Source organism: Trachypithecus francoisi, unplaced genomic scaffold (assembly GCF_009764315.1).
Source record: "Trachypithecus francoisi isolate TF-2019V2 unplaced genomic scaffold, Tfra_2.0 Lachesis_group3, whole genome shotgun sequence".
NCBI classification, from domain to species: Eukaryota; Metazoa; Chordata; class Mammalia; order Primates; family Cercopithecidae; genus Trachypithecus; species Trachypithecus francoisi.
This window is the reverse complement of record NW_022681468.1, coordinates 105699291-105714077: the sequence shown is the minus strand read 5'-3', so window position 1 is coordinate 105714077 and position 14787 is coordinate 105699291. Positions and strand designations below refer to the sequence as shown.

Genomic DNA, 14787 nt, shown 5'->3' with positions numbered 1-14787 from the left:
GTTTGGTAAAGATTTCAATGAAATGGGAGGCGAACATATTTCCAAGACCAGCATAGATGTCAGTCTTACTAAGGTAGGCCATGTAATTAAAATGAACACTAAAAACAATTTTATAGACCTAGATCCTTTCCCAATAATCTTAAGCGTTAGGCATGTTATCCCCATTTTCCAGTCGAAAAACCAGAGGCTTAGAGTGCCTCAAAATCGTGCTGAAAGTCATTTCACTAGTATGTGGCAGACCCAGAATTTGTACTCACTTCTTTTTAACTCAAATGACCATAATCTTTCCCTGTAAAAACGTTTGCTCACCTCTAGTGCAGGACCCCCAGCAGAGTAGAAACAACCGTTTATGTAGAGTAGCATTATGATCTTACGTTATGACATAGATCAATATTTAATGATCCTAATAATCTTGCTTTCTAGTGTTAGGATTAAAAATATGGAATCAATTACCTTGAACCTCTAGTGCATGAAAAATTTATGATGTTACATTCTTTATCATCTTCAAAACTCTTATAAGCACTGTGAAAAATCTCAGTAGGCCATCAAATACGTGTTCTGTGATAAAATATTTATTGTAGTTTTGGGGAAAGTTAGGCCTTGCTAGAGTTTGAAAGATCTCCAACACTCCCGTGTAATTACAGCTGTGCTTTGTGAACGTGCGCAATAGATCAATACAAGTTCATTTGTTCTCTGATGTTAGTTGCTTAGGAAGATTATTAAACTTGCAGCAAATGAATACTTGAGCTGTATCTCGGCTTGATTGTTCCATCTATCCTCTTTAGATAAGTTACTATTGTTCAAATGATACATATTTTAATTTTAGTAGGGAGAATTATTACATCTAATGCAAAACAAGCAATTGGTCTGAAATGAGGTGAAAAATAATCACTACATTTCCCTGACTTCAGCTTGAGTAATGTGATTTTATTTGTCTCTTTTGCACCAATTGTAGGAGTATTGCTAATATTTGTGCAGCTTATGGTCTGCACAAAGCTTCTGATCTGGGAGAGTAGGGTAAGCAGGGACTAAATTCCCCAAAACCCTGCGTTCATCTTTTCCTTATATGCACAAAAGTATCCCATAGTCTAGTGGACTACATTTTTAGAGGAAAGCGTAAAGAGTTGTAAATTAATCACATTTCTAACATCTGGTTTGGGTTTAGGATGCATCAGGAAAGGTGTTGGATCACTGGAGCATCATGACCAGTGAGGAAGAAGTGGCCACCTTGCAGCAGTTCCTTCGTTTTGGAGAGACCAAATCTATAGTTGAACTCATGGCAATTCAAGAGAAAGAAGAGCAATCCATTATCATACCACCTTCCACAGCAAACGTAGATATCAGGGCTTTCATTGAGAGCTGCAGCCACAGGAATTCTAGCCTCCCCACTCCTGTGGACAAAGGAAACCCCAGCAGTATACACCCCTTTGAGAACCTCATAAGCAACATGACTTTCATGCTGCCTTTCCAGTTCTTCAACCCTCTGCCTCCTGCACTGATAGGGTCACTGCCCGAACAATATATGTTGGAGCAGGGTCATGACCAAAGTCAGGACCCCAGACAGGAAGTCCATGGGTCCTTCCCTAACAGCAGCTGCTTAACTTCCAGTTCCACACCATTTCAGGTTGAGAAAGATCAGTGTTTAAACTGTCCAGATGCTATTACTAAAAAAGAAGACAGCACCCATTTAAGTGACTCCAGGTCATATAACATTGTCACTAAGTTTGAAAGGACACAGTTATCCCCTGAGGCCAAAGTGAAGCCTGAGAGGAATAGCCTTGGTACAAAGAAGGGCCGAGTGTTTTGCACTGCATGTGAGAAGACCTTCTATGACAAAGGCACCCTCAAAATCCACTACAATGCTGTCCACCTGAAGATCAAGCATAAGTGCACCATCGAAGGGTGTAACATGGTGTTCAGCTCCCTAAGGAGTCGGAATCGCCATAGCGCCAACCCCAACCCTCGGCTGCACATGCCAATGAATAGAAATAACCGGGACAAAGACCTCAGGAACAGCCTGAACCTGGCCAGCTCTGAGAACTACAAGTGCCCAGGTTTCACAGTGACGTCCCCAGACTGTCGGCCTCCTCCCAGCTACCCTGGTTCAGGAGAGGATTCCAAAGGCCAGCCAGCCTTCCCAAACATTGGGCAAAATGGTGTGCTTTTTCCCAACCTAAAGACAGTCCAGCCAGTCCTTCCTTTCTACCACAGTCCAGCCACACCTGCCGAGGTAGCAAACACGCCTGGGATACTGCCTTCCCTCCCGCTGTTGTCCTCTTCAATCCCAGAACAGCTCGTTTCAAATGAAATGCCATTTGATGCCCTTCCCAAGAAGAAATCCAGGAAGTCCAGTATGCCTATCAAAATAGAGAAAGAAGCTGTGGAAATAGCTAATGAGAAAAGACATAACCTCAGCTCAGATGAAGACATGCCCCTACAGGTGGTCAGTGAAGATGAGCAGGAGGCCTGCAGTCCTCAGTCACACAGAGCATCTGAGGAGCAGCACACACAGTCAGAAAGCTTAGGGAAGCCTCTCCCTGAAGAAGAGAGGCCCTGCCATCGTGAATCAGTGATTGAGTCCAGTGGAGCCATCAGCCGAACCCCTGAGCAGGCCACACACAATTCAGAGAGGGAGACTGAGCAGACACCAGCGTTGATCATGGTGCCAAGGGAGGTCGAGGATAGTGGCCATGAACACTACTTCACACCTGGGATAGAGCCCCAAGTTCCTTTTTCTGACTACATGGAACTGCAGCAGCGCCTGCTGACCGGGGGACTCTTCAGTGCTTTGTCTAACAGGGGAATGGCTTTTCCTTGTCTTGAAGATTCTAAAGAACTGGAGCACATGGGTCAACATGCATTAGCAAGGCAGATAGAAGAAAATCGCTTCCAGTGTGACATCTGCAAGAAGACCTTTAAAAATGCTTGCAGTGTGAAAATGCATCATAAGAATATGCATGTCAAAGAAATGCACACATGCACAGTAGAGGGCTGTAATGCTACCTTTCCCTCCCGCAGGAGCAGAGACAGGTAAGGCATCTGTAGGCAATCATTTTTTCTAAGGCAGTGGCTCTTAAAGTTTAACATGCATCAGAATCACCTGGAGAATTGTTAAAACAGAGTTATGGGCCCCACCCTAGAATTTCCATTTCATTAGGTCTAGGGTGAGGCCTGAGAGTTGGCATTTTTAACAAGTCCCCAGATGATGCTGATGTTACTATTCTGGGGGCCACAGTTTGAGAAACAGTGTTGTATGAATTTTCATATTTCAACATTCATGAATACAAGTTCCCAGATGATGCTGGTGTTACTCTTCTTGGGGCTACAGTTTGATAAACTGTTCTATGAATTTTCATATTTCAACATTCATGAATTTTTACTTCCAAAAACCTAACCTAATTTGGCTGCAAAACCTGACCTGAAGTGATGTGAGGTTATTTGTAATCTTCTTTAATCTCCTTTTGTGTGGGTTTATAATATATATATAGTACAGATAGTAATGGATTTATTATAAGGCATTAACAGTGTTTCATTATATGCATCATTCTGCCTGTCTGAAGTCTGAGAAATTCTGAACTCAGAAACATATCCGGCCCCAAGGGTGTGGGATAAGAAATCATGAACTACGGCTGGGCGCGGTGGCTCATGCCTGTAATCCCAGCACTTTAGGAGGCCAAGGCAGGCAGATCACGAGGTCAAGAGATCAAGACCATCCTGGCCAACATGGTGAAACCCCGTCTCTACTAAAAGATACAAAAATTAGCTGGGCATGGTGGTGTGTGCCTGTAGTCATGTTCCAGCCACTGGGGAGGCTGAGGCAGGAGAATCACTTGAACCCAACAGGCGGAGATTGCAGTGAGCTGAGATCGCGCCACTGCACTCCAGCCTAGTGACAGAGCGAGACTCCATCTCAAACAAAAGAAAAAAAAGAAAAAAATCATGAACTAGTTGTCACATTAGCAGGTTGAGTAAAGCGTAAATAACGATTTGAATAAGAGTGAGAAGGGAGCTTTTTAAATTACCACGATAGCATCCCAAAACTTGACTCATTTTCATTTGATAATATGAAATCCATAGAATAAAATATTTTCCTTTATTTCTACTTACCCAGCTACATTTGAAAGGAAGAATCACTGCTTGATTGAAGGTTTTTTAATTATTAAGATAAAAGAATAAAGGTGATTGGCAGGTTGTTTCAGGGACTATGATTTCTGGTTGAAAGATCCTGAGTTTTCATGACACACATAGAGGCAAACTGTTTACAAAGACCCCCGCTATAGAGTGTATGTCATCATTGTGGGGATAGCACTGGTGTTACTGTCTTGCTTGTGCTTTTCTTCATGAACTTGAGTCACTTAACCACTCTTCAGGTCACCTTCCTCCCCAGCCTATAAATTGGAAGCGCAAGCATACCAAAAGATGGCCCCAGGAGGCTTATGGAAAAGATCAGCTGCCTATCGATGAAATGGAATATGATAAATGCTAAATGGTACACTGAATATTAAAATGCTACATTTGCAGAAACAAGCTTGACTTGAAGCAGTTCAGCACCACCACTCGGTCCAAGTTGTAATGCCCAATTTGTTAAGAGGGTGAAAATGTACAGACTCCCACACACATTCCTGGACAGGGCTCATAAGAACATACTCATTGTCTTTAGCAAAGAGGATAGAGTACAGGAGATATTAGTTAAATGTTTATATTAAATCAGTATATCTACTGATAGGATGTTGAACCAAACCACCAAGGTACCCTAATTAGTGAACCAGTCCTTCTCCTTCAGCCTCCAAGAGGAGGAGTGTTTGTTCGTGAACAAGCTGTTGTTATAAAGAGACAGTCATGTTGGTCATATTATCTTTGATATTTATGATACTGTTCTATCCTACAATATCTACTAAATTAGAAGGCATATTGGATTCAAGATACTTTTTAATTTGATACTTATTTTTTCATAGATTTAATATTTCCTTATGTTCTGACCTATTTGTACTAATAGATCCAAGCCTTCCCCACCACAACAGGAAAGCATCTTGCATTATAAATTAAAACCACGAATTAGTCTAGAGCTTGAAATGCATTTTACCTAGAATCTATGATTTAAGTTACAGTATTTTAAATCTGACTTTGTGGGCAGGTCCAGACCTAACACCATTTCTCTCAGTCAGAGATTGAGAACCACATTCCTGTAGGGACACCTAAGTTCTCTTTGAGCCACTGCTACTGCCAGCAACAGTTACCAAGACCCATCAGGAAGGGACTGGGACAGCACCCTGGATGCCTATTTACCCAGTGAATATTAAGAACTGTCTATGTTAGGTGTTGGGGACATAATCCCTGCCCACAGAGGCCTTCTGTAGTGGAGGAGAAGGCCTTCTGGTACAGGCCTACCTGTACCAGAAACAGGTAATTACAGTTGAATGTGATTACTTCTGCAGTGAAGGAAATGTAGGCTGTTGTGGGCACATGGGAGGGCACCTTGAGAAGTTAAGGAAAGCTTCCTGGAAGAAGGGATATGTCTACACCAGTAACTCTAAAACGTTTTGGTCTTATAACCCCTTTACAAATACTTAAAACCTAAGGTTACTCAAGAGCTTTTCTTTATTTGGGTTATATCTATCAAAATTTATCATTAGAAATTAAACATTTTTTAATTGTAAAACTTTATATATTAACATGTTTATGAAAAAAAACTACATTTTCCAAAGCAAAAATTTAGTGAGATGAGTGACTTTGTTTTACATTTTTGTAAATCTCATTAATGTCTGACTTCATAGAAGACAGCTAGGTTCTCATCCTCTGCATATGTTGTGTTGCAAAATCATGTCACATAGCCTCTGAAAAACTCCACTGTGCACTCATGAGACAAGGTGAAAAAGGTAAATAATATCTTAGTATTATGAAACTCTGACTTCAGGAACTCCCTGAAAGGACCTCAGGGATCACTATGGGTGCTCAGAACATATTTTGAGAACCACTGGTCTGAACGAATCAAAATAGAAGCCAAGAGGAAGAGTTGGAGGAGAAATGTAGAGGTCATAGGGTTGAAGGGAAGAGATGGAGACATGGGCAGTGAGTACAGGATTAGCAGAGTCCTAGAAACCAAAGCCTTGGTACATGAGCCAGAGGGTTTTTACAGTTGTTGTAGTTATTGGTCTCAGGGGACATGGCACCTCAGGAAATGTATCTAACCCACTAAGGCTTGAGAGGAGAGAGAGAGCCCACAAGTTGGCCATTAGTATGCATGGAATACTCAGGAGTTGAGTATGAGGCCCAGAGGTTTGCTTTGTTCCGGTAGGGACCTTTCTTTACAAGGTTCCAGTAAAAGTGATTGTCTTTCTTTTTAACCACTTGTATTTACTGGAACCTGTATGTCAACCCAGTGTCTGGTTTTCTGCCCACACATACCAGTTTCTTCAACCCAGAATGCTGACATAATCACACGGCAGAGTTGGAGTTAAGAAGGGCTGCTTGCAAAGTGGGTGATCTGGGAGTATAATTCTGATTATGTCCAGAAAATATGTGTAAGGGACTAGAAGATGGAAGTTGAACAGTAGATTTTGTACATTTTATAAAGCTTCCCACACACATGTCTTTGGGGATTTAGAAAGTTCAATTTTTAGTTATTTTGGTGAAGGTGTTTTCCCAACTTGACTCTGCCATAAATTCTGATATGTATTGGGGGAGTATTTTCTCTGTTTGGAATAATTCTCTCATCATCTTTAGGATTGTAAGTCCCTTGGTAAGGACTGTTTTTGCTTATCAAAAGTTAGCAGAGGATTTCTGAGGAAGACCAACATTGATTTACAAGTTACTTCCAAATGATAATATGACTAAAAGGTGTGTGTCATAATGGATACTCATTATCTGTCCTTCGAGAGTAATCATTGGGTAGAAGATTGGTGGTATGCTTATTCTGCTGCATTTGCAAAACTTCTGTCTGGTATAGGATAGTGAAACATTACAAATATGAACTCAGCTACATACACACACAATTATAGCCAATCGGATTCTCACCCACACTTGTAGAACTTTTGGGATGAAGTGTATGTCAATGCTCTAGACAAGTACTATCCAATAGAAATACGATGCGAGCCTCATATGAAATTTTAAATATTCTAATAGCCGCTGTAAAAAAGAAACCAGATGCAATAAAATTTAATAACATTTAACTTTAGTCAAAATATCCTTTCAACATATGGTACTAGCCATTTTTCAGGTGTTCGTATCCATATATGGCTAGTGGCTATCATTGGACAGTGCAGCCCCAGAAGGTAACATTTCCTGATTTCATTGAAATAAAGCCCTCTTCTTAGTTCCTTAGAGTTTGTGACCAGTTTTATCCTGGGATCTCCTGGTTCCAGTGTCCCCGTTAAACTGATCTAGTTGATGTAGTCTAGCCGTTCTGGGAGACAGACCAGAAACAGGCAATTACAGTTAAATGTGATGACTTCTACAATGAGGGAAGTGCTGCTGTGGGCACATGGGAGGGCACCATGAGAAGTTAATGAAAGCTTCCTGGAAGAAGGGGTATGTCAAACCCGTAGCTCTGAAACAGTGAGCTCATGTATAGAAAGTACATAAGGTACAGAAAGTACATCAAACAGATAGTGGAAATCAGGATTACATGTTCTCAGTTTCCAGACTGTCGACTTTCTTGGTGAACACTAACTTCTGACAAGCAGTGAACAACAGTGGGCCTGTATCCACTAGACAGGTGTTACATCCCATGGGGGCCTACCCCCTTATCATCAGTGCTCCCATACCACATGTTTTTCCTGGTATTTACTAAGTCTCTCCACTCAGAATGATGGCTGTTTCTAAAACAACCCAACCCATTACTAACCATCTTTTCACTGTTGTAGACACAGCTCAAACCTAAACCTCCACCAAAAAGCATTGAGCCAAGAAGCATTGGAGAGCAGTGAAGATCATTTCCGTACAGCTTACCTTCTGAAAGATGTGGCTAAGGAAGCCTATCAGGATGTGGCTTTTACACAGCAAGCCTCCCAGACATCTGTCATCTTCAAAGGAGCAAGTCGAATGGGCAGTCTGGTTTACCCAATAACCCAAGTCCACAGTGCCAACCTGGAGAGCTACAACTCTGGCCCCTTGAGTGAGGGCACCATCCTGGATTTGAGCACTACCTCAAGCATGAAGTCAGAGAGTAGCAGCCATTCTTCCTGGGACTCTGACGGGGTGAGTGAGGAAGGCACTGTGCTTATGGAGGACAGTGATGGGAACTGTGAAGGGTCAAGCCTTGTCCCTGGGGAAGATGAGTACCCCATCTGTGTCCTGATGGAGAAGGCTGACCAGAGCCTTGCTAGCCTGCCTTCTGGGTTGCCCATAACCTGTCATCTCTGCCAAAAGACATACAGTAACAAAGGGACCTTTAGGGCCCACTACAAAACTGTGCACCTCCGGCAGCTCCACAAATGCAAAGTACCAGGCTGCAACACCATGTTTTCGTCTGTTCGCAGTCGAAACAGACACAGCCAGAATCCCAACCTGCACAAAAGCCTGGCCTCATCTCCAAGTCACCTCCAGTAACAAGATGGCAAACTAAGTATGCTCAGATAAGCTTTTTTCATAATTCAGGAATAAGGTAGTCCATAGAAATGTTTCTGTTTAATATCATTTGGGGTGAGTCAGGCAAAATTATTTGATTTGACTTTATAGTTTTCCACAGCAGAATGAGCAAAAGACAAACCTTGTGGGAAGATGACACTGGGGCAGCCCTTCCTATCATTTTTCTTGGTCCAAGAGGTCTTTCACTGATACAAGGAAAACTTGCAGAAATGCAGTTTTTCCCAGATTTGTTTACATGTTCCCTGGGACAGATCCAGGTCTGCAGATCGACACCAGTGGGCCCAGGACCTGGGGGTGGCTTTAAATGAGGCTTGCAGTGTTAAGGGTCTTGGATAAGAAGTGTCCTGGGGAAGAAGACTCACCAGTCCCAAAGATAGCATTTTCAGTTCCTTCTTCAATTAGTTTGAAATCCAGACCTGAGTTTGGAAGACTGACTTTTTGAGACCATCCCTGTATTTGAAGTGGATAATTGTCCCTCCCCTCAGCCCTGCGCCAAAGGTCTCATATGTTACCCCAGGGAGTTCTCAGAGGATTGGGTTGGCCTCTAATATGTTCCTTGTTAATTCTTGTTCTGTAACTCAAGAAGCTAAGGGGAAAATATCTCATGCACTCAAATAATGGTCTTCAATTTAATTTAAAAATATTTTGATAATATTTAATTTGTGCTTATGTGGTGTTTGGTGTGAGTGCAGATATTGCACTGTGTCACCTCTGGATCTCTGCTCAGAAGCAGAACAAGTGATGACCTAAATGTCAAAATCACCACCCATTTTCATTTGTCTGTCAGGCAAAATTATTTGATTTGACTTTATAGTTTTCCACAGCAGAATGAGCAAAAGACAAACCTTGTGGGAAGATGACACTGGGGCAGCCCTTCCTATCATTTTTCTTGGTCCAAGAGGTCTTTCACTGATACAAGGAAAACTTGCAGAAATGCAGTTTTTCCCAGATTTGTTTACATGTTCCCTGGGACAGATCCAGGTCTGCAGATCGACACCAGTGGGCAAATAACAAGTCTGTTATTTTTGGTCACCTGTGGAATGAATGCAAGCATGATTTTGGCAGGAACATTTGTACATATTCTGCCATAGATAATGTGGTTCTGATGGTTGTTGTGTATTTTCTGTATCACTGGATCCCTCAGTCTTCACCCTTTTATAAATGTTTAAGATTAAGATGAACTTTTGAATTTACTTGGTAGGAAAAAAAGTAGGACATTATTGCCATATTGTATGTCTTAATATTTAACTTATTCTGAAATATATTCCACACTGTTACATACATTTTCCATTGTAGAAAGGAAGTTTAATCAGTCCTGTGGAATGAAACCATCTCCTGAAATTCAGCATTTACAGTATTCTAAAAGCCTGTGTAGTTACAAGGATGTTGATTTTGTATTCAGAATTCAAGTTAACTATCTTTTAAATTCGTGGTTGATGTAAGTAATAAAAAACATTCTTAAAGTTGAGGGTTATAAGACATATTATTTCTGTGGTCTAAAGGTTTAAAAAAAGTCAACAACCTGTTACCAATTATTTCAACATTTTTTGTTTTAATAAATGTGACAACTTAAAACTTGTTTCTATTTAAAGTGAGATGTATCTTTCAACTGTTTTGTTACCCAGCTGTTTAATATTCCAGTTTTCCCAAAGTGAAAAAATTTGTATACAAATGTTTCTATGGTTTAATAAAAATATATGACACACCTTTTGTTTTAAAAGGCAAACATTTGTAAAAATGGTTTTGTAATATGGGCTGCATTTTGTACAAGTGTATATCCTTATGCACACACACAGAGATGCATTATGAATTTGACAGAGCTGAAAACCCTGGAGGGTGGGGGAGAGTCTGGTGGACAGAGAAGAGTGTCAGTAACTACTGACGCATCAAACAAAAATTGCAGAAATTAATGAGTTCAAAAAGAAACAAAGTGGTTACTTCATTGGGAGGAGGATTTGGGTGTGCTGATCTTTTATCAAGAAAAATATAGCCTGGGCCCGGTGGCTCACGCCCATAATCCCAGCACTTCGGGAGGCCAAGGTGAGCAGATTACCTGAGGTCAGGAGTTTGAGACCAGCCTGGCCAACATGGCGAAACCCTATCTCTACTAAATATACAAAAAATTAGCCAGGCATAATGGTGCATTTGTGTAATCCCAGCTACTCGGGAGGCTGAGGCATGAAAATCACTTGAACCTGGGAGGCAGAGGTTGCAGTGACCTGAGTTCATGCCACTGCACTTCAGTCTGGTGACAGAGCAAGACTCCATCTCAAAAAAAAAATGATTAAAAAAAAAATGCAGTAAAGAGAAGTCTCCAAATGCTCCAAATAGAATGCAGTGAAAAAATTTAAGCCTCTTCTTAAAAATGCAGGCTTTTTTAAAAAACAAATTTTTGTAACTATTAATTTTTTTACCTTTTTTCCTACACTTCCAATATATAAATAAGAGTATGATCCTATCTACCCATCCAGCCACTCTCTCAGTTGATGTTCTTGCTTCATATTTCACTGGGAGAAAAGTTACCAGAGGGAAACTTAACACATCTACCATCATCTGTACTGTTCTCACCCTACTCTAAGCCCTGTCTCCTTTCTGAATGATTGCAGTTGCCTCTTACCTGATCTGTTTCCATTCATACATTGTACAATGGCCAAAATGGTCCTTCTAAGATGTACATCAGATGATGTACATGTGCCTCATCTCAAAACCATCTGGTGGTTTCCCTTAACAGTATAAAATCCAGTCTCCCAAGGCCTACAGCTTTGTCATTTGGAAGCTTCCCACCCCTACTACTTTGCCATCTCCTTTTCCCACTAGTCTTACATTTTAGCTGTTACCAGCTTTATCTTCCTTCTCCCACTGTTCTGAAACCATTTTGCAGGATCCCACCCCACCAACTCTCCATATTCACAGTAGCTGGCTTCACTTCCTACTCTTGGATAATTGGGAGAGACCTCCTCCCCCATTGCCCACCACCTCCTTTTCAGTTTGTGTATAATCACACCCATCTTCATATGGTCACATCTGCCTCAACCTTCTGAAAATCCACCTCATGCCCGGTGGGCTGTCACAGTAAGCTGCAAACATCTCTATAAAAGAAAGTTACCAGGATCCCACCACCACCCATTTTGCTGTCACATTCAGACCCATCATGATCTCCCTGGGCTCAACACCTGTCATTGAGAGATGTGAAATTCCCTGGCTCAGCCTTTCTGGTTTTATCCACTTGCGCCTATAGGGGGCTGTGTTTGGGTCCTCCATGATGCCCACGCCAACAGGGCTAAAGATGTGCATGGATTTTATTAAGATAAATTACTTTGAGATAAAATAGCCAGGCTGGGCGCAGTGGCTCACACCTGTAATCCCAGCACTTTGGGAGGCCGAGGCAGGCGAATCACGAAGTCAGGAGATGAGACCATCCTGACTAACATGGTGAAACCACATCTCTACTAAAAATACAAAAAATCAACAGGATGTGGTGGTGGGCGCCTGTAGTCCCAGCTACCTGGGAGGCTGAGGCAGGAGAATGGCATGAACCCAGGAGGTAGACACAGAGTGAGAATCTGTCCAAATGTGTGTGTGTGTGTGTGTGTGTGTATAGTTACATAATATATAATTATATATAATATACATATAATGTATATATGATATATATAACATATATAGAGAGAGAGAGCCAAGCAAAGCTGGGAGAGCCAGCCTGTGCAACACAGGTTTGGCTCTCAGTGAAGGGGAGAGGGAGGGAAGGTCAGATGAAAGTATCCAAAGCTGACACAGTCTGAGGGAAGTTCAGGAAGGCCATAATAAGCCCTTGAGCCAAGGTCAACAATCAGAGCAGTCCTGCGTCTCTGGGGAATGGGTTCCCTGCAATTATATTCCTACCATGATCAGTCATTGGCTTTGAGCAGCCCATGGGAAGGGTGCTGCAGAGCAAATGTTAACAGTGGATTTCAGAGTATAGTAGGGGGAGCCCTTGGGCAAATCTTAACCTTTCTAAAGCCCCTATGTGCTGTTCAAGGTGCATTCAAACCTATACTTAACTTTTCTCTGGACTCAAAAGAAGTCCCTATTCTTTCTGAAGCCTGATGCCCTCACTTCACCCCTTTAGCTGCCTCAAGGGTGTGGTGCCAGCCCTTCTTTCCCATTCATTATCAAACTCATCCTTTCCAGTGGCTCCATCTCTCTAGCTTATGACATTTGCAGATCTTGCTCATCTTAATGTATTAAAAGAAAGAAAAAGCCTTCTGGACCCTGATCACAGATCCCTTCCAGTGATATTATCTCCTCCTTCTACAGCCGAGGACCTTAGAATAGCAGATTTTGCCTCTCCCCTAATCACTGCACTCTTGTTTCTTCCCCTTACCTTTTAGGGCTCCTTACCATTTAGGAAACTAAGGTTCCCAGTGACTTCCTGATGGCCATATCCAAAAGGACACATTTGCTTCTTCGGTGTCCCCTAGTCTTGTTCTTGACCTTTTCCTCTCCTCACTCTCATGCTTTCTCCTAGCTTGTCTCATTCATTCCCATGACTGTAGGCTGGTGCCTCCTAAGTCTACCCCTCCAACAGAGTCCTTCCAGAGCTGCGCTCCTGACTAGCAAATATCTACTGGATATCACAGAATAATCCACAGCATCTCCAGCCCGACTTGTCCCAAACTTAGTTTGTCATTTCACCACCAATCAACAATTTTCCTCCTCCTGTTTCCTTGGATTGAAGAATGGTGCCACCACCTACCAGCCAACCCAAAGTAAAAACCCAGGGTCAATACCAGGTACAGTTAAGAGCATGGCTCTTCAGGTCCAACCCTCCCCAACGCTGGGGTCAAACTTTGGCTACTCCACATACTAAATGAGTGGCCTTATCCAAGTCACAGCTTTTTGAGTTTCAGTTTCTTCGTCTGTATAATAGGGGAAAAAAAACAACACCTGTAATCCCAGCACTTTGGGATGTGGAGGCAGGTGGAACGTTTGAGGCCAGGAGTTCAAGACCAGCCTGGCCAACATAGTGAAACCCTGTCTCTACTGAAAATACAAAAATTAGCTGGGTGTGGTGGTGCATGCCTGTAGTCCCAGCTACTCAGGAGGCTGAGGCACAAGAATCGCTTGAACCCCAGAGGTGGAGGCTGCAGTGAGTCGAGGTCACACTGCTGCACTCCAGCCTGGACAACAGTGTGAGATTCTGTCTCAAAAAACAAAGAAACAAACAAAAACAGTCTCACCCCTCTCCCAAAAATGAAAAGGTATTGATCGGAATTAAAACACCCATACAACAATAACAAAATAGTCTGTACTTTAGTGGTTCATGATGAGGCTCAAATGACAAGGTGTATATGAAGCACTTAATGCCTGGAACATAAGCACTCAACAGATGTTAACTACAAGCATCTTCATCATCATCATCATCTTCATCATCATTATCATCATCATCATCATCACTATCCTAGGCTTCTTTTATTTCCAATAGCCAGCAGTTGCCAAATCCCAACAAGTCTACCTACTAAAAAACACTAAAATTTTACCCCTTTTCATGTGCGTAATCAACATTAGTTCAACAAGACGATCCTCTCCTTTCTCTTCCTTCTCTAAGACTATCTCAGCAGCCTTTTGATTTACTCTCAAATCCATCCTTCGGATGACATCCCCAGGGAGTTCTACAGTAACACAGACCAGGCTATGTCTCCGCTCCTCCAGTTGCTTCTCACTGCCGTCAGGGTAGAACTGCCAACAAGGCCAGGCCTGTCCTTCATGACCGTGCCTGGCCTCGGCAGGCTGACCCCAGCCCTTGCTCAATGGTCCCAGAGCTGGTCAGCTGCCTATGGCCATGCGTGTATTGCTGGCTCTGTGGGAGCTGCCTTTCCAGTCTCTGACCCACTAACCCTTGAGCCTCCCCTTGAGCCTTCGCTCAGGTATCATCATTTCCAGGAAGCCTCTTTTCACTCCTTCCTCCACAGTGCTGGGCCAGCCTATGGCACCGTGTGGTCGAGGTTTGCTTACAGACTTGCTTTACCACCGCCCCCCAACCTCATTTGCAGTCCTACTGTCAGCACTCCCCCGTCAACAAAAGGCTTTACCCGTGGCCTCCAGTTTTCAATCAACAGATCTATTGAGAACCCACCTACTATGTGCCTAGCACTGCTGAATCTATGGTGGTAAGTATAATACACACTGTCCCTGCCCTTGTCCACAGGGCTCTGAAAATGT

At 42.5% G+C, this 14787-nt stretch overlaps 1 protein-coding gene across 2 annotated transcripts in view; it reads left to right on the top strand.

The window, feature by feature from the left end:
• The window catches only part of BNC1 (basonuclin 1), a 29470-nt gene extending 19177 nt beyond the window's left edge, over positions 1-10293 (top strand). For both annotated transcript variants that reach the window (XM_033189180.1, XM_033189181.1), the window contains exons 4-5: positions 1166-3030; positions 7863-10293. In XM_033189180.1, the coding sequence (XP_033045071.1) occupies positions 1166-3030; positions 7863-8547 (2550 nt within the window). In that variant the 3' untranslated portion in view covers positions 8548-10293. The remainder of the gene's footprint in view (positions 1-1165; positions 3031-7862) is intronic.
• The last annotated feature ends 4494 nt before the right edge of the window (positions 10294-14787 follow it).